The 19,814-nt window shown below is 39.6% G+C and overlaps 1 protein-coding gene across 8 annotated transcripts in view; it reads left to right on the forward strand.

Moving 5' to 3' along the window:
* The window catches only part of LOC115263279 (serine-rich adhesin for platelets), a 552,542-nt gene that overhangs the window by 50,736 nt on the left and 481,992 nt on the right, over positions 1-19,814 (forward strand). For 4 of the 8 annotated variants that reach the window (XM_062852797.1, XM_062852795.1, XM_062852796.1 and 1 more), the window contains exons 2-3: positions 1,719-2,158; positions 18,703-18,768. In XM_062852797.1, the coding sequence (XP_062708781.1) occupies positions 2,132-2,158; positions 18,703-18,768 (93 nt within the window). In that variant the 5' untranslated portion in view covers positions 1,719-2,131. Of the gene's footprint in view, positions 1-1,315; positions 2,159-18,702; positions 18,769-19,814 lie in introns of those variants that run through there. The other 4 variants (XR_009997896.1, XM_062852798.1, XM_062852800.1 and 1 more) reach the window with 2 other exon arrangements.

The raw sequence follows: 19,814 nt of genomic DNA on the forward strand, positions 1-19,814 counted from the left end.
CCGAAATTTGCAACTTTTTGAAAAATGCTAGTAAAAATTATAGTAATTTTTACTATTTTGCCCAAAAAACCATTTTAAATGTTTCGGGATGTAAAGTTGGTTCATCAGACGCAGGCTACTTTGATTAACACATGTGAAGTGCTAAAATAGATAAATTTGCAAATAACATTAAAAATAGTCATTATGATTACATAAATTTTACTATTTTTAGTATTACTTTGTTATTTGGAGTCACACAACTTTGGTGTCTTCGGTGACTTTACTTATTTTTGCACGCTCTACAACTTTGCAGAAGACGGGAAAGCTCTAGGACGTAAAACAAAAAAAGTTAGTATTGCAGCGTCACCTATGCGGCAAAATTATCAACCACACAGATCGAAAAAAGAGTGTAAATTTCTGTGACATATGATGCACATGTTTGGAGCGTGGGATATCACAGAAGCGTACATGACATATAATGTAAAACTCATAAAATATCATGTAAACTTCCATGATATGTTATGTAATTCAGCATGACTATGAGTGTTTACATGACATATAATGTAAATTTACATGAAATATCATGTAAATCATGATACACTTAAGCTTACATGACTTATATAAAGTTTACATGACGTGTAATTCTCATTATTTTTATCTGTGTAACTGTCATCACCACATAAAAGTACAATTAAAATAAATACTAGTCTCCGAAGACACCAACTCAAAAAATGTACTCCCAAAACGCTAGAGGTTTTTACTTGCTAGATCCCGCTCGTGGCCCAGTGTGCAATGTAAATACATAAAATACCTAATCAAAAATCTATTAACCATATATTTCATATTTAGCAGTAATGTGAAAGCTGCCGTTTTTATTTGTAGCTATTTCCACAGACAAACAGACGTAACACTTCTAACATTTTTCGATTCAAATCATAGTCACGGAAACATATTCGCTCAATGCTAGGAGGGCTGAGATTGGCCAACCATGAATTAGGTGGTGGTAATGGGCAAACATCAAACTCAAACAAAAACGATGCGAGCGCCACGGAATGACAGTTGGCCAACTAAATTTTTATAAATATACCGCTAAATCGGTGTACTATGGAAATGATTGAAGTGTTAAGTCTGTTTGTCTTTTTAAATAACCAAAACGATCCTTATAATAACATTGCGCAAGTATTTGGCTTATCTCGTTGAGAATATTCAGAAATAATTAAGCCAAATCAATAAAGACATTTTTCGCAAAAGTGATGATAGTATTGTTAAAGACCAAATACAGGTGGATATTTCTTAGTACAAGTTAAACACCGATTTCATCTGTAACGGTATGGTCGAACCATAACATGTTACATTCTGAACTCATAACATTTGGAACGACTTCAGCGAGCGAAGAAACATGTGAGTGGTGAATTTGCGTTTTCTAACGCGAACGGAGTGAACGCATGGTGTTTCTTCAGCACAATACATACTACTACCCAGATCAAGCCGTGATCGCACCCCTGCTGAAGAAGCACGAGCAGTGCGCTTTTAGTTGCTGCAACTTTGTTTTCCGCGTGGTGAATGTGCGTGAGTGATTTTTCTCAGCCGACTCGAAGCGACGGTATCAGTTTTATCCGAACGACACAGGGAAAAAGACATCGATCATCATCTGCTACAACGAAACGAATTTTGTGAAGTTTTTTTTTTAGTTTCAATCTGTTCCACTCGAAGTTGAAGAATTTCAATTTCCTCCACAGAGCAAACAAGGAGGCAGTTTCAACCACCAGCGGCACCGCCACAGTAGTGAAACCACTATGGCCCACTAAATTTAGTCTGGAGAGTAATGAAAATGGAGAAAAAAGATGCTGGTGATGCAACAAGTGGTAGTGTAGTTTGAGTGAAAATAGTTGTAACACATTCTAGAGTTGTGCATAAAGAAAAGAGGAAAAAAGAGGAAATCTGCGCTCAAGTGCGCTGTGAAAAGAAGAGGAAAAAAGTTGTGCCAGTGGCATTTCTCATACCGCCAGCCGGCGATTGGTGATAAAGTTTGCATTTTTGCTGAATCCGTCGAAGGAAAATTTGCAACCTTGTCGCAAAGTGCGATTGTTCATCCGGTGTTCAACGAAGCGACAAGGACATCCGAGCGAAGAACGAGGAGGAATCTGTGGCGATGTCGTCATATCGCAGTAACTACAGTGTAAGTAAAATTTTATTTTGAAACTTTTTTACACTTTTTTTTCCTACCACAAGATCCATTTCCGTCTACGAATGTGACTATAAATTGTGTTCCACGTTTTGAACAAACCACCTACTCGTGCGGAAGGTGCGAATGAACTGGCGGCGCCTCCATTGCGGAAAAACTCGTTGAAGTCTCGTGTGTGCGTAGTCTTCCACCGCACACACAAATGCCGCTTTCGGTACAGTTTGTGTAATGACGATGGACGGAGGTCGGTCAGTCGGTCGGATATTCGGCATATGATGTAAACAAACATTTAACTTTACGTACGGTGGTTGGAGGAAACGTATGAAATACAAGGACGATGAATGTAGTGCGCTTTGAACGTAAATGATGAAGTTACTGGCATTCACTAGGCTATCGATTGGAATTACATGTACAAGTATTTCGACTAAAGTAAACATTTCGAAATTTGCAGTTCAGATCTTAACCCTTCCAGGGTCATGAAATCCAGTAAAATCATCATTATAGGAAACTTCTTGTACTAACATGTATTTGGATGATTATATTTTGAATTTCGTAACAAAAACAAAATAGCTTAACTGTTGCTAGGTTGTCGCTGTAACTAATGTAAACCAAGTCCTGTGGAACTGAACGAAAATATCATGCCCAATAAACCGACAATGACACAAGGGCCGAACTTTGATCGATTTCTCTTCGCCGATTCTCGCTTATGACTTGATAATAAAAAGACGATTTAGTTAATTATTCTTATTCCTACAGCTAATGGTGTAGCCGTCGACCACGGATGTTACCCGAAAAATATTTGGAATACTCAATGTACATTCTGTAATAACAAAAAGAGTGAATCGATGAAGAGAAATCAATTATGTCAGTTAGGCCCTAATGAAAAACCACTGTCAAAACGTTGAAGATTAGAAGACAAACCAAATTGCTTCGTCAAAGCTGGTAAAATTTTACAGGTATTTACATTTTACTGCCAAAACATCGTTTTTGCTTGTAACAAGAAATAAGTTTATTGTATAATCTCGAGATTTCCGGGACTCCGAGAAAATCCAAATTTTTCAAAAACATTTTTACCAAATTTGCTCGACAGATAAAAGTGTTCAATTCGCCGATATTCACAACTAATTTCACCATCAATAAATTCTAGTGTAAAAAAAAATTATTGGCAAAATTGTTTTTCAAATTAGGTAAAAGTACTCACTTATATACTCCCTTACTTTTAACTCACTTACTCCCTCAGTTGTTCTTGAGCTTAACCATTTGAAGCCGGAATTATTCCAAGCGTTATTACGGAGCTTTTTCTACGTTTTTCTGTAGTTGACTACCAATAGTATAAAAACGGTAGTATACTATGCAAAATATTTTTTCTGGATATCCTAGGTCATCCAAACTATTCTTGTGTTTTAATCTTTAAGTCTACGGGTGTACCGGTAACTTCTTTCATTATACAGAGCTATGATTTGTAATCTATCATGTCCGGTAAGACTTCTGAAAGTTCAATAGATAGTATCAGATCAGTCGAGATACCCTAGGTCATCCAAACTGTTCTTGAGTCTAAAGTCCTAAATCCTAAAGTCTATGGGTGTAACGGTAACTTTTTTCATTATACAAAGCTACGATTTGTAATCTATCATGTCCAGTAAGTCTTTTAAAAGGTTAATAGACAATATCAGATCAGTCGAGATATCCTAGGTCATCCAAACTGTTCTTGAGTTTAGATCCTAAAGTCTACGGGTGTAACGGTGAATTCTTTCATTTAACAAAGCTACGATTTGTAATCAGTAAGTCTTCTTACAGGTCAATAGACAGTATCAGATCAGTCGGGATATCCTAGGTCATCCAAACTGTTCTTGAGTCTAGATCCTAAAGTCTACGGGTGTAAAGGTAATTTCTTTAATTAAACACTACGATTTGTAATCTATGTCCAGTAAGTCTTCTGGAAGTTACAGTGGTTGTTTGGCTGACCTGAAGCATTCCCATAGTGTCTCTAAATGACATTTGAGATTTCAAGAGCTTCACGGATCTCAGAACATTATGCTATGCTATTATTTATTGTAAAAACACATAGTTTTTCTTGTAGATTTGAAGGAATTCATTATAGAACAATTTGGATGAACCTGAATGTACCAAAGGTTTACAATAAAAAAGTATACTTCAGATTGCTCCAGTAACCGAGGTTGATTATGCAGCGTTACTTAATATAACAGATATGGATACTGTTACGAGTGTAGACCTGAAGTACTGAACTCCAAGTTATTTTGCTGACCTGGAATATACCTGTAATGACTCTTAGTGACATTTGAGATTTCAAGAGCTTCGCGGATCCCAACAGATTATGCAATACTATTATTAACGGCGAAAAAACATAAAATTATTTTTGTAGATTTGAAGGACTTTATTATATAAAAGTTTGGACGACCCTGCGTGTCCCAAAGGTTTATAATGAAAAAGTAGACTTCAGATTGGTCCAGCAACCATGGATAAAAATTCAACGTTACTCAGTATAGCAGATATTACGAGTGTATTCCTGAAGTCCTGAACTCCAAGGTAGTTTGGCTGACCTGGAATTCCCCTGTAGTGTTTCTAAATGACATTTGAGATTTCAAGAGCTTCGCAGATGCCAGTCGATTATGTAATACTATTATTTATGGCAAAAATACAAAAAGATATTCTTGTAGATATGAAGGACTTCATCATAGAACAGTTTGGTCGACCTTGAATATATGTGCTGAATGTCCCAAAGGTTTATAGTAAGCTAGTAAACTTCAGATTGCTCCAGTTACTGCGGTTGATTATGCAGTGTTACGAGTGTAGACCTGAAGTTTTGAACTCCAAGGTAGTTTGGCTGACCTGGAATATCTCTATACTGTCTATAAATGACATTGTAGATATCAAGAGCTTCACGGATCTCAGTAGGTTATGCAATTCTATTATTTCTGGCGAAAATATATAAAACTATACTTGTAGATTTGAAGAACTTCGCTATAGGACAGTTTGGAAAGCCTAGAACATCCCAGAACATAAAAAAACCTTTTGATACTACTGACAAGTGCTAAATGAATACATATAAACGTAGTCCACATTTCCAAGTTCAGCTTCTAGAACAACTGGTATGTCAAGTTTTTTTTTTTCGTTTTTCCAAGTTTCACGGTGTTCAGGATGTTCTAGGTTATCAATGAAGTCCTAAATACAAATATTCCCGTTTTTTCCTAATGGAGGACTGAATTTGCAACTACTTTTCCAAAGACGATATTCTGTTTTATCGAATGGGTGAATTTATACAGCCGTTTCTATGTTGGTGTAATATATGACCACTCCGGCTCCAAAGGGTTAAGGTGCCATGATTGACTCCAGACAAAAATAGGCAATTTGTGGTGCTATGTATAGAACATATTTACTATAATAAAGGTGTAATTTTTTTTGTTGGATTACATTGGATGATCTTGTAATACTTATTGCAGAGTAAGAACAAAAAAACGAACACAATATTATAAGTTTACTAAATAAATAAAACAAATAATAAGTAAACTTGCTTGATTAAATATTTACATTCGATATTATTTTCCTGTCACGACAGTCATAAACTGAAAGTTTAAACCAAAAGCGTAGAATCCTACTTTATTTAAACAGGCAAATCACTTTGGTGAAATTTCAGAAAGGAAAAGAATTAGATACTTTTCACGCATCAAATTCATTAGGTAATTGAATTTACTGAAAAAGAAAATCCAATGGTTTTGTTGAATATTTGTGCAAAAAAACCTGCTTTTTATTTGTTGGAATAATGCCGTGAACTAATTGAATTAAGTTTATGGCTAAAATATAACGACTCATAAAAAAGTGATCATTATCCATAACAAAATCAGAAATTTTCAATAAAGGAGTAGGACTAGGAACAATAATAAACTATAAAAGTTCCATAAACAAATCAAAAAGTGCATTCAGTCCACCAAAAAAGGTTTTAAATTTTCATAAATGAATCCGATTTTCCATAAGGCAGCATCCATTTTTTACGTAACGCTAAAATACACATTTTTAACCCCCCTCCCCCTTCCGTAACGCTTTTTTGTATGAAAACCTTAAAATTTTTGAATGGGCCGTAACGCTCGGTCGTACTCCCCCCCTCCCCCTAGAGCGTTTCGTAATTTATGGAATGGGGAGAGGGGTAGAAAAAATCGATTTAAGGTGAAGATATGACCACAGCTCGAATTTTCAAGAGCACAAATGTGGAGAACAAATGACGGTTAGCGCTGAAAAGTTAATCGATTGGTCACCAATAGCGGGTAACCAAACGATCAACTTTTCAGCGCAATCCAATATTTGATTCCTCAGATTTGTGCTCTTAAAAATTCGATCTGTGGCTTGGTCATTTATTCAGATTCACCTTAAGCGTAACGTAATAAATAGAGGCTGCCTTAAATCATTTTGGTTTTATCAAGATTTTGTTCACATTATCCAACGTTCATCAGGCAAAACAAAAGCCACAATTTGATCTGTGGCAACCATGGGGTTAGTTAACTTTTTTAACCACTTTCGGTGGGACACCCGGAACCATGACACAGGTTGTCTCAAATCGAAATTATTTTCTTGTTAATTGTTCATCATGTTACCTAAACAGCCATGAATTTATGTGTCGCATGCGTGGGTTGACATTTGACCAATTCCGGTGGGAAACCCGGGACCGGTTCCGGAACACTAGCGGTAGTCTCTAATAAGCTGTTTTCTTGACAACTGGTCATAAGGTTTTCAAAAAGCCTGCATGGAATGTGTCGCATGCATGAGCAGTGTGTCAATCTAACGCAGCACAAAATAATAAACACTTTGTTGCTTTCGCTCTTTGTTACCAACAAACGCCTCTTGTAACAAACGATGATTACACGATGAGTGCAACTAAACAAATATCATCACACAAGCGTGTATCAACATTTCAGTCATCTTAAATACTTTCTGATAAAATAAAAATTTACAATTGCACAAACCAACTGAAAAATCACGACATAAAAAAAGGTGACAAATATTTCTATGGATTTTGTTGCTAACAAAAAGAACGTGATCCTTATTATGTCTCGCCAAGGTTATAACAAAGTTTTGTTGCGGACCCTTTTTTGTTGTTTCGTTTTTGTCTGCGGCAGCGCTGTGCATGAGTCCATTTTTACATTCGATCACTTACGGTGGGACACCTGGAACTGGTTTCAGGACACAACCGGTTGTCCCAAATGTGATCTGAGACTTTTTTCTAGCTAAGTGTTCATCACGTTACCTAAAAAGCCGTGATTTGAGGTGTTGCATACATGCGTTTGGTTCACATTTAGATTTGACTACCTTCGGTGGGACACCCGGAACCGGTTTCGGAGCACTACCGGTAATCTCTAATGTGGTCTGAGTCTATTTGCTTGGTAACTATTCAATAAATTATCGAAATAGCTGCGATTTGATGTATCGCATGCATGGATTTGGTTCACTTTTATACTTGGCCACTTTCGGCGGGACTAAATCGCCATAACTCCGGAACGGTTTGACCGATCCATACCATTTTCAATAGGAAACAATGGGATCAGATTCCGCGTCGAATGATCGGTCGGTCATTAACATCGGTCATTAACATGAGGTTTACTGCCGAAAAGTGACGTGAGTTTTGTTTTGTAAACACTAATACACACACATATACATCATCGAAATTCGTCGAGATAAGTTGATTGGTATATGGGACTCAACCCTGCGGGCATTCTATCAAAACAGTCATTTTTGGAGTGAACGCATAGCCTTTCCAGAACACTTAGTGTGCGAGGAAGGCAAAAAAATGCTTAAGTTGAGAAGCTTCTCAAGGGGAATAATTTACCAATTTATTTTAAAGATATTGCTGTGTTCGTTCAAGATGCAAACGGTGCCCAAATGCGCTCCAAACGCGGTAACACAGTGTTACCAAAGGCAACTTAGCAACCATAGTCAAAACCAAAGCTCCCACTGACATCGGGTTACTTGTTAGAAAATCTTACCGCATTTGGTGATCCCGCATTTGATATTTGCATATCGAATGCACACGGCAATATTTTCTGTAATTTGATTTTTCCATGAATTCTGGAAAGTCGAAAGAAATCTTTCGAATGAATGGAACACATTTCAGAAAAAAATGATATTTCCTCATTGCTTAACTGTTTCAATAAAATATTCTAAAATATTAATCAAAATCAAGTACCGAAACTGTCCTACGCGGCCCTCCGGATGATGGAAGACGAGCTCCGAGATGTTGAATATCGATAGGTCCTGACGTCGATAATGTCGGAGAAGTGCCGTCCGTCAATCAGAACGTGATCGATTTGAGATTCCGTCTGCTGTGGTGATCTCCCTCCAGGTGTAACGATAAGGGAGGCTGTGTTGGAAATAGGTGCTACGTATGGCCATATTTTTGGAAGCAGTGAAATCAATGAGTCGTAGGTCGTTTTCGTTCGTTTGCTGGTGGGCGCTGAACTTATCAATCGTCGATCTGAATTCCTCCTCCTGGCCTACCTGAGCGTTCAAATCTCCTATGATGATCTTGACGTCGTGGCTTGGGCAGCGATCGTACTCGCGTTCGAGCTGCGCGTAAAATGCGTCCTTGTTATCATCAGTACTTCCGGAGTGTGGGCTATGCACGTTTATTATGCTGAAGTTGAAGAATCGGCCCTTGATTCTCAACCTGCACATTCTTTCGTCGATCGGCCACCAACCGATCACGCGCCTCTGACATCAAGGCTAGAACAAATTTTATTCGGAAGGTTGTGTAAGGATTTGAATCTTTACTTGAGTAAGGTTGCAAACCAATACACTAACGCCACCAAACACCATATTGCCACAGTCAGTGGTGAATTGAAACATTTCAAGTGGTGAATTAAATTAGTATGGGAAATTAACCGATTGCAGCGCCACGCTATTGCCACTTGTGTTGCCGATTTAAAATGGCCGTTAAATTCCTTACGCAGTTTCGGAACTGGACTTGGATGTCTGTTCTCTGTGATATTACCCATCACGATGAAAGCTATTCCCAGCTCGCGTGTGTTGCCGCAGCTCTGGTAGATGGTATGATTACCTCTACGTTCGTACCAATGATCCTGTCCAACACATTTCCTGCAGCGCTGCGATGCCGAACCCGCGGTCCTTCAGTAGATCGGCCAGTATGCGGGTGCTTCCAATGAAGTTGAGAGATCGGCAGTTCCACGTACCGAGTCTCCAATCGCAAGTGCTTTTTGTTTGCTGGGGTCGTTGCCGTTGGTCTCGGTTCGTATTATTCTGTTGCTGATTTTCCGTTACAATGGGTTTTTTACGACTGGCTAGGGCCTGACACTAACCCCCTTCTTTCCGGAGGACCATAGTGTACAGTTGAGCTTAGAGTCCTTCCCTGGCACTCGGACGTAGATCAGTCGCCCCTAGCATGGGTATCAGACGCTGTTGTGGGCCGCTCCTCCTGGAGAACAGACGCTCAGGTTTGCGAAGCAAACCCCCCTTCCCTGTCAGCCTACGACCAAAGTTTCCACCGGGGTTGGCTACCCGATCTTCCCTAAGGTTGCTCATAGATTCCGGCCGGTCTTCAGGAATATCCCAGAGAATTTCTCAAGGAACTCTTCCGGGAATTTCTCCGAGAAATCCTCGAGGAATTGTTTTCTTCAGAAAACCTTTCAGAAAATCCTCCAAGAATTCGTCCAGGAATTCCTTCAGGATTTTTTTTTTCAGGGATTCTTTAAGGAATTTCTCCGGGGATTCTTCTGAAATTCCTTCTGGGAATTTCTTCAGGATTCCGGGAATTTCTCACGACAACATATGAGAATTTCTCCAAGGATTCTTCTGAGAATTCCTCTAGGACTTCCTCCAGCAATTCTTCAGGAAATGCTTGAGAATTCCCAGAGAATTTTCTTGAAAAAAAACCTGAAGTTTTCCTGAAAAAAAATTTGGAAAAAATTCTGCAGGAATTCACGGAAGAATTCCTGTAGGATTTCCCGGAAAATTACCATAAGGAATCTCCGAAGCAATTCCTGGTGGTTTTCCTGAAGAAATTCCCGGAGATTTCCTGGAGGAACTCCTGAAAAAAATCCCGAAGAAATTCTTGGAGAAATTCTTGAAGGAATTCCTGTAGAAATTCCCGGAGAAATTCTTGAAGAAGTTCCCGGAGGAATTCATGGACGATTTTGCGGAGGACCTCATGGAGTAATTCCTGGGGAAATTCTTAGCGAAATTCCCGGAGTAAGTCCTGGAGAAAATCCGGAGGAATTCCTGAAGAAATTACCGGAGGAGTTCATGGAGGAATTCCCGGAGAAACTCATGGAGGATTTCCCGGGGAAATTCTTAGTGAAATTCCCGGAGGAAATCTTGGAATAAAAATAATCATTCGGCCCCGGCTGGACACGATCTCACATCATTTTTTATTTAAGGCTAATTCTTCACACTGACCTCACATAACCATCTTGCACTATCTAGCCTTCAATACAGCATGTGGGTGGAGGTTCAATAAAGAGCAGGGATCTCACACTACCATAGCATCATTTCTTGTCTTGACAAACCTGTAGATGCTAAGTTTGCTCCCATTTGCTTGATAAGTTCTCGAGTTTTGCAGAAATTTCAGTTCCATTTGTATGGGAGCTTTTCTTTCCATAGGGGAGAGGGGTCGCTAATCATCATAAGAATCTGCTCTGGACCTAATAAACCCTGCATACAAATTTTCACAGTAGTTTTAGAGTTTATAAGGGTCAGACCGACATTCAGATAGACAGAAATTCATTCATACGTGATATAGGCGTTACGAAATCAAGGTTTTATTGTACCGCCGCCTGTACTTCAGTATGCCAATAGTATATTATTCCATATAAAATTCCAAGATATTTTAAACCCGCCTGCATCCGAAGCATTTCCTCTTCATCACCTATAAATAACGCCATCAGCCAGACGACACAACAAGACTATTTTCATTTTTCATTCATTCGTTTCCATCATCCCCCGTCGTCGTCGTGCCAAGAGGCTTGTGTACCGACGAGATGATGCAAAACCCTACTATCATGCGCTTGACGAACGAGCACCCAAGTGTTGGCTTTTCCACTATTCATACTAGATATAGGATCGGCAGAGATTGCAGCAGCAGCAGCAACGTTTTGGCGGGTGTGCATCGTCGTCGTTGTCGTATACCGATTTGTTTGAAAACCGACAGGCCACTACTGCCAGCCAACCAAGGGACATAGCTACGATGCATTTTCGTTCCCGTTCGCCGTCTGATGGGGAGTTATTTTGCTCGTTAGAAACTCTAAATTAAATTTTGCACCCGAGATGGATTGGTTGGAGGGCTGGATCAGCTTAGAAGGGAATGGAAATCTGCATGCTACTGAAGTGGCGTCGTGACGGAAGACTACTAAAGGCAATGCAGCATATTTTATAATGGAGCATTCCTTAACGGTTGAAATTTAAATTATGCGGATTGAAAATTGGTAGTCTCGGTTGACATTTCCAAAAATAGGAAAAACATGTTTTTGATAAGAAAAAAGAAAATCGGGTTAAGCACTAATCCTTCTAATTCCACTTAGAATTTACGTCCTTTGACAGATACGTACTTCGACCTTAACTGTAAGGTCGTTATCAGTGTCTCGTACTGAGTCGAGTCAAGTACGAGACACTGAAGAAGACCTACCAGTTGACGTCGAAATACTTTTATGTCAAAGGATGCAAATTCTTAGTGGAATTAAAAGGAACATTAGCCAGGTAACCAATAAGCATTTAAATAAGCCGTATTTCAGCTTTAAAACTACATCATATCTGCTTGCTGTCGTATCATATCAGTTCGACTGCCAAATTGCCCTATATTAGCATTTTAAATGCCGTTTCAAACCTGACAGCCGTTGTGTAGCATTTAAAATGCACGATGCGTTTTAGTTAACAAGCATTGCAACTGCTGCTTTATTGCCATAAAACTGCCAAGAGAGATGAGTGATGCTAAAACTGCTACACATTTCAACTTTTCAATTTATGTACCACGGCAGTAGGACCCATTTTTATTCAGATGACCTATCAATTATTGCTGGCAATGAAGCAAATCATTGGGAGAACAAATGTTTTCCAAATAAATTCCATAATTGGTTTCTTAAACCATCGTGTCTTATGTGGAAGATTCGACTATCAGCACTTGCCCGAGCCGATGTCCGGGGCACAACGAAATAACCCTAATTAGATCAAAAAATCAACACACATTATCTGCTCATTTATAGCTTATCCTGTAGCGCGGTTCAGCACCATCATCACCCAAAGGATCGGGGGATCGAATCTCAATTTAAGCGAGATCAGCAAAAAACAACAAATTCAAATTTTGCCGAGTAGAGAGTGGAAGTAATATGTAAACCTGAGCAGGAGAAAATAACTGAAGAATATCAAACTCAGGTATAGAAAACCGAATACCTACAACCTGAATGAGGTATTAGGAAGCCCTGCATAAGTGGTAAAATACCTAAAATAGTAACTGGTGTGTATTCTGTGCATGACACGTGAATAATGACATCAGGTATGGCAATACTTAAATAATAATCGGCGATTTTTCCATACAAATAGTGATGTTTCCATAATTGAATAACACCTCAAGCAGTCATCAACACCAAACCAATAACTCGTTGAGGTATTCTATCAATATCTACAAAATACCAAATTAAATTATTTTCCATAACTGGGTAACTGACCAATACCTTGTCTTGGTATGATACCTGACTTTGGTATACTGCATTTATGTGTCAGTTATTCGTTCCTGCTCGGGAAGAGGAAGGGAAGGATATAGAGCGGCTGAAATGAGCAGGGGAAAATATTTTTGTTTTTATTTTCGACAATTTGGGGGATAGGAAGAATAAGCATTAAATCAGCCTAATATACGGCCAAAACCTACATGGAACATATACGGCAGATTAGCATTTAATGTCCTGCAGTGAAGGCGTATGTAGTGCAGAATAAATGCAATTTTATCTGCTCATTGGTTGCCAATTTTTTTTACTTACAGGTATTCCACTAACACGCCGCGGGTCATAGTTTTTTTTTCTTTTTTTCGAAACCAGGGGGGGATAATCTGCTCAACAGATACAGTGGCGTTTCGGTTTTATCACTAGTCATTTTATTCACTACTCGCCAAATTCACTCTCGATTTTATCACGGTTTTCGTTTCGCTTTTATCACGCCTTTTCTAAAACATCGCGAAATCAACATATAAATGTTAGGCGTTGTCCATAAACTACGTAGGCTAATGTTTGGCCATCTGAGACCCCCTCGTAGACTTTTGTCCATACAAAATTATCGAAATTTGTATGAAGCGAAGACTTTGGTCAGGAACCCTGCTCCATCTAAGAGTCTACGTAGTTTATAGACAGGCCCTGATTGTGAAACTACTTTTTTTGGGGCTTTCCAAAGTCTGGAATATTTGACCTTTACTATGAGAAAAAAAGTGGGAATAGGTTGTTATGAATAGAGGTTTTAAATCTCAGAGCAAATTTAAAACCGATTAAAGAATTTTCACAAATTAAAAATATTTTATTTTTATTTCAATGACTATTTTCCTCAATATCCCTAATCCAAAATATAGAGATTTTTGGTCATTACACATGAAACAATTTCATAAATAAATATTGTAAATATCTAATTGATGAAAACCGTTAGGGAAGCAGTTCATACAAAAACGATTAGTTAGATTATGGAAACTTTTAAGATTTGACGAATAAACTTTGTAAGATAAGTCACAACAAACTTGTTATTTCTTCACTTTCATGATTACTGCTTCAGTTTCCATTACCTCGTTCATTGAAATAAATGCAATTCCATTTTGTAAATCGTATGATTATTTCTTACAGCTTTGTCTATAAAAGAGACTTTGAATTATCTACTACAAAAAAAAAACTTCTTACGGGCATATCTACAATGCTTGATATTTCTTCATCAATTTTCTCTTCGGATTATTTCGAGATATACGTTCAATATTCGGATGATATCTTGGTATGTTTCGGTGATGGACGACTAGTACTAGCTTCTAGAACAACGAAAACAACCGAAAATAATTTGCTGGCTAAGTTATTAACAAAAGAGAAGATCGATAAACAGAAAACGATCATACGCCTGTATGATACTAAGCGCGAGAATTGTACAATGTTCTTGTAAGTTTTGACTCCCAATCACGGTTGGCCCGTACATAAACTTCGTAGACTTCAAGGGGAAGGTAGATCTGGATAAAATCTTAGGTCCATAAAAAAATAAAATTTTGTATACAGAGGAAGATGGTTGTTGGATATGACCCGAAATGGGTCTCTGTAGTGTATGGGCAGCGCCTAAACAATACTTTCATTGACACATTACTAAAGCTGTGAATTACAATGCAAACATTTTGCAGTTTATTGATTTTTAACATAAAATTTTCATTTATTTTTCATTTCGCCAAATTCACGGTTTCGCTAAATTCACGGTAAATTTTTTTTTGACCGTGATAAAATCGAAAACCCACTGTACCTGAAAAGGACGGCCCAGGTGGTGTGAGGTTAAGGACCGTCTTCTACAAAAAAAAAAGTGAAACCATGACTACTCTTACCTCGACATTTCCATGGTCGCTGAACACTTTGTTTCTTCGGAACCACCAAGAAGGCATTGCTTCACAGAGGGGCTAGTGTACATCGCACCCTCAAGCTTAACTGCGTAGCCTGCAGCAACGAACATTGATGACTCGGTTTTGGGAGTACACCAAGGTAGCATGCTGGCGCTTAGTTAGTCTCGCGGATGGTCCTCACTACTCCCTTTGTCATCGGAAGGCAAGCAGGGCCGACATCACGTCTACTTCCAACTGCACAGCAAGTATCAAGAACTGGCACCAATCAAAGTACCAAGAATTCCTACACATCCTCTGGACAAGATTGTTTGGATTGGCAAGCATGCAGTTACGCAATGTGCGGTCACGCGAATACACAAACAAAAAGGGTGCCGCCGTTTCCTCTAAACATGCACAAACCGGACATCCTGGAGAAACCGCATGACCGAAACGATGTAGATACTGCTGAAAGCAACCATGGCCTGAAAGGACTTGATTCAGGTGGAATTTTACTTCCACACGGCAACTGTTAACACAGCTTTTTTCGCTCGTGATCAACCTTTGGAACTGTCCCATGCGCGCTGCCATTTGATCATGGAGGCCAATCTTGCAGTCCTGCGTATGCCCCTTGTACCGCGCATTTTGAATAACTCTATGTCCTCCCTGATAAGGATACCGATAGGAACCATAACAGTGATGACGTAGAGCGCATCGTGTGACACGGTACGGTATGCGCTCGCAATCTGTACTTAGCGCCGTGCCCCATGCTGGGCCGCCATATTATAGTATGGACGTAGCGACACTAGCCAGAAGCTTGCACTTACTGGCATACACCGGAGAGCTATTGGACATCATCCGGGACAGTGCAGCGGTGGCTCTTTTGCAGGCGTATTCAACGAGGCTGGATCGTGGCCCGTGCATGCCTAACGGACATACCGACCTGCCCACTTTGAGCTTATCTACTTAGACGAATTTGTTAGCGTCCACCACAGGTAGCATTAACCAAGGCCACCTGTGTCTCTGTCGAAACTTTCCGTAGCCGAAAGGCTGCGGTGAACCTACACCCCGCACGGTTGCCGCAGTGCCGTGACGAGTTCCTTCACGTCCATGAACTCGTTCGGGGTTTTGCCTTTCTCGTACACTAAGTGTACTGGAAAGGCTATATGTTCACTCCAAAAACGACGTTTTGATAGAAGGCCCGGAGGCTCAAGTCACATATATCAATCAACTCAGTTCGACGAATTGAGGTGATGTCTGTGTGTGTGTATGGATGTGTGTATGTGTACAAAAAAACTCACATCACTTTTTGGCAGTAAACCTGAACCGATTTTAATGACCAACGGTTCATTTGACGCGGAATCTGGTCCCATTGTTTCCTATTGAAAATGGTTTGGATCGGTCCAGCCGTTCCGGAGTTATGGCCATTTACGTGTTCCGGACCAGTACCCTTGGAAGGGGCCATACATAAAAATGTAACAAACACAAACAAACTGCGGCATTTTCGATAACCTGATGAGCAGTTAGCAAGAAAACAGTCTCAGACCATATCTGAACCGGTAGTGTTTCGGAACCGGTTCTGGGTGTTCCGCCGGAAGTGACCGTATATAAAAGTTGACAAAACTTTTGCATGCGGCACATCAAATAACGGCTTTTTCGACAACTTGATGTCCGGTTATTGAGGAAGTGGGCTAAAACCACATTATGGACTGTCAGTAGTGCCGAAACTAGTTCCAGGTTTCCCTCCGAAAGCGGCTAAATATAAAATTGAACCAAACCCATGGCTTTTTTGATAATCTAATAAACTTTAGCAAGCAAATAGGCTCAGACTATTTAAGAGACTATCGGTAGTGTTCCGCAACCGGTTCCGGGCTGGAAGTGACACCAAACCCATACATGCGATAGCTCAAATCACGGCTTTTTAGGGAACATGATGAACAGTTGCAAGAAAATAGACGCAAGCCATATCAGCGTGTTACGGAACCAATTACGGGTGTCTCGCCAGAAATGGTCTAATGTAAATGAGAACCAATACATGCGACTTATCAATGACTTAATCAATAACAAGATAAACGGTTAATGAACAAATAATTTCAGACCATATTTGGGAGAACCGGTAGTGTTCCAGAACTGGTGACAAGACGAGTAACGCGTCGGAAGTGGTAAAATATAGAAGGGAAATAATCCATAGTAGCGTTTTTGATAATCTGATGAACGGTCAACAAGAAAATAGTCTCAGGCCACATCTAGAACTTGTAATAATATTCCGGAATCGGTTTCGGGTGTTCTATCGGAAGTGATTTAATAGAAGTGAACCAAAATCATGCATGCGATACATAAAATTGCGGCTTTTTCAAAAACCTGCCGAACGGTTAGCAAGAAAATAGCCTCAGATCACCTTAATTCTCGGCTTTTCAGGTAACTCGATGAACAGTTGACAAAAACATAGTCTCAGACCATATTTGAGACAACCGGAATCGGTTCCAGGTGTCCCGCCGGAAGTGGTCAAACGTAAAATTTAATAAAACCCATGCAAGCTGCACATCAAATAGCGGAATTATAAAGGTGAACAAAATAAATGTCAAAGCGATACATCAAATTGTGGCTTTTTTGATAGCATGTAAACGTTGGGTAAGATTATAAGTGAAGAAATGGTCAAAGTCTTCATATATGCAAGATAACAAAGTCGTGACCAAAGCGATCTCTTCAAATCACACCATTCCTGCGGTGTTAATGTATAGTAGGATGGATCAACGTTTTATGGAAAACATATAATTTTATCGCATCAACACCTTATACAGTTTTTCAATCTTCAATCTCCTTATGCTTCTAAAATTACTGCTCACAATTTGGGTGCGGCTGGTTGAGCCCTCACTCTTCTCATTGCGATTGAAATTTGAATGTAAAATTTACATTTTCTGCATTTTTGTCGTAGGAAGGTCAAATTTTACATGAATCATTTTACCAATGATAATAAAATATAGCCTAAAGTGTGCTGAAATAAACATTGGCGAAGATCATAAAGTGATCTGTGATTGTGAATAAAGTTAACCTTCTTCATGCATTAGCTGATGCTCATCCCGCTGCCGTAGTGGATAGAATGCGGTCATAATGACCCCAACACACGACTAGGGTTAAGGTGGTCAAGCAGTCAACTAAGAGGTCTGATATTTTTTAGCTCTGTTTTGCTGTTGAACATAACATCGGAATATGTATCATCAATAAGTTTTGAAAATCGATGATGGCTTTGTTAAAATTGTTGCTTTTCTATATGAAGTGTTTTCAGGATTGAGGAACATTTTGGCTAACGTCGACGAAAAGTTCATGAGTACATATTCGACGAGAAAGGCACTATCACCACTAGGTGGATTAATCTGAGTTTTTGCCATCAGACTTGCTTCAGCGGTAAGGGACCTCACATCGACACTCTCGCCAAAGGACTGCTACCACCAGACATGCGTAGGCGGCGCCCTTGCATGTTTTGTCGCCCTTGAGATCAGGGATCATTCCGCGTTACGAGTACGTCGAATACTGTGTACGTTGACTCCAACATTCACAGGCTTGCTTTACCCGGTTTTCTGGGACGCCTGGCTGGGGTCCAGCTTTCTAGCATTGCTGCCCTTTACTTTCGGGATTAATAACCTCCTGGTTAACCACCAACGCAAAGGCCTTGGTCTGAATAAACCTCGGCACCTTCACGGGCTCTGCTACTGCCGCAGTTGCCAAGAGTTTATCATGGTACTGCTTAGCCACCATCGTTGACTTCAGTGGCAAAAATATCTGGAATTTAAAAATGATGACCTTAAAACCTAAACATGTAAGCTGGCGGCTATGAGACTCTAAATAATACAAAAGATTCAGACAGTAAAGGTTATTGTTAGACATAAATATATGGTAATTAAAGTTATTGCAACAGATTGTTTAATCTTAGTTTTAAACTTTACTTTTTCGATGTTTCTAACCTCATTCCACTTCACGTCTATTACAGTATTCCTGGAAGTCAAGCTACTACCCAACGTCTTCGTCGTCTAGTTCCTCTTATGGAAGCAGTAGAGTACGTATTTCTCCTATCCTTGTCCTGTCCTGTCCTATATGTTTATCCTCAAAGCTTCACGCAGTATACACCTTTGGCAGTTTAAATTTGGACCATTTCCAGTTCCTTTTTTTACATAGATCAAAATTTAAATACTGACAAACAGATGTGATCATGTTTGGCAACAATCATTTCAATCGTCTGCATCTGTTTGTCTGTGGCTTATCATTGTTTTAGAACAAAGACTCCGTTTGCATGATTTTCTGATATTACAGTGTTTAATACCCAATTGGAATTACCAATTCAACTCCGTTTTTGAATCCATGTTCGATAAAATAATACAAAATATTCGAGCAATTGACAATTTCTACAACTTCATCACTCCCCATTTCCTTTCAAAGATCACCCATTTGGCCAAGTGTTCCCCAAATCCTAATTTCCATCGCCAAACCCCATCAATCAGTATCATTCGTTGACCCAGAAACATACGAACGTATACTGTGTCTACCCCTACCGGCAGATCGTCGTCGACGTCGCTTGATTGACACTGGCGTTGCGTCGTCGACGGGCGGCGATGATGGCGACCAACACGTTTGTTTCGGGTCACTTTATGGGAGATATTTTTGGCAGAATACCACTTGAGTGTCCGTGCACCGTCCCAAAGCAGAGAGGATCCACCGTGCTGGTTGCATAGAAAATCAACAAACTCAACTCGTCGTGGCGGGCGATCTAAACATGCTGTCCAACATACCGCCAGACGTAGACAAAGTGACGTTTTCGTGGTTTGTTGGTGCTGTCTGTCTGCTGCTCGTATCCTCCCATTTACTTCCCGTTTGCGCATTATGTGAAGTGTGTTGCGTTGCAGGGGATCGGTATGATGAAATCTAAATGTCTTTGCGAAAGCCATACAACCGGTGCCAAAGATTTTCAGCTCATCTGGCGCCCGACGGCCGTTTTCGTGTCAGCTGATCTCCTCTCGGAATCTTGTTTGATTTTAGTTGTAATGTGTTGATAGATTTATGATTATGTCTACATTTGTTTAGTAATGATTGTCTTTATTTTTTCTT

Source organism: Aedes albopictus, chromosome 2, assembly GCF_035046485.1.
Source record: "Aedes albopictus strain Foshan chromosome 2, AalbF5, whole genome shotgun sequence".
In the NCBI taxonomy this organism is placed as follows: Eukaryota; Metazoa; Arthropoda; class Insecta; order Diptera; family Culicidae; genus Aedes; species Aedes albopictus.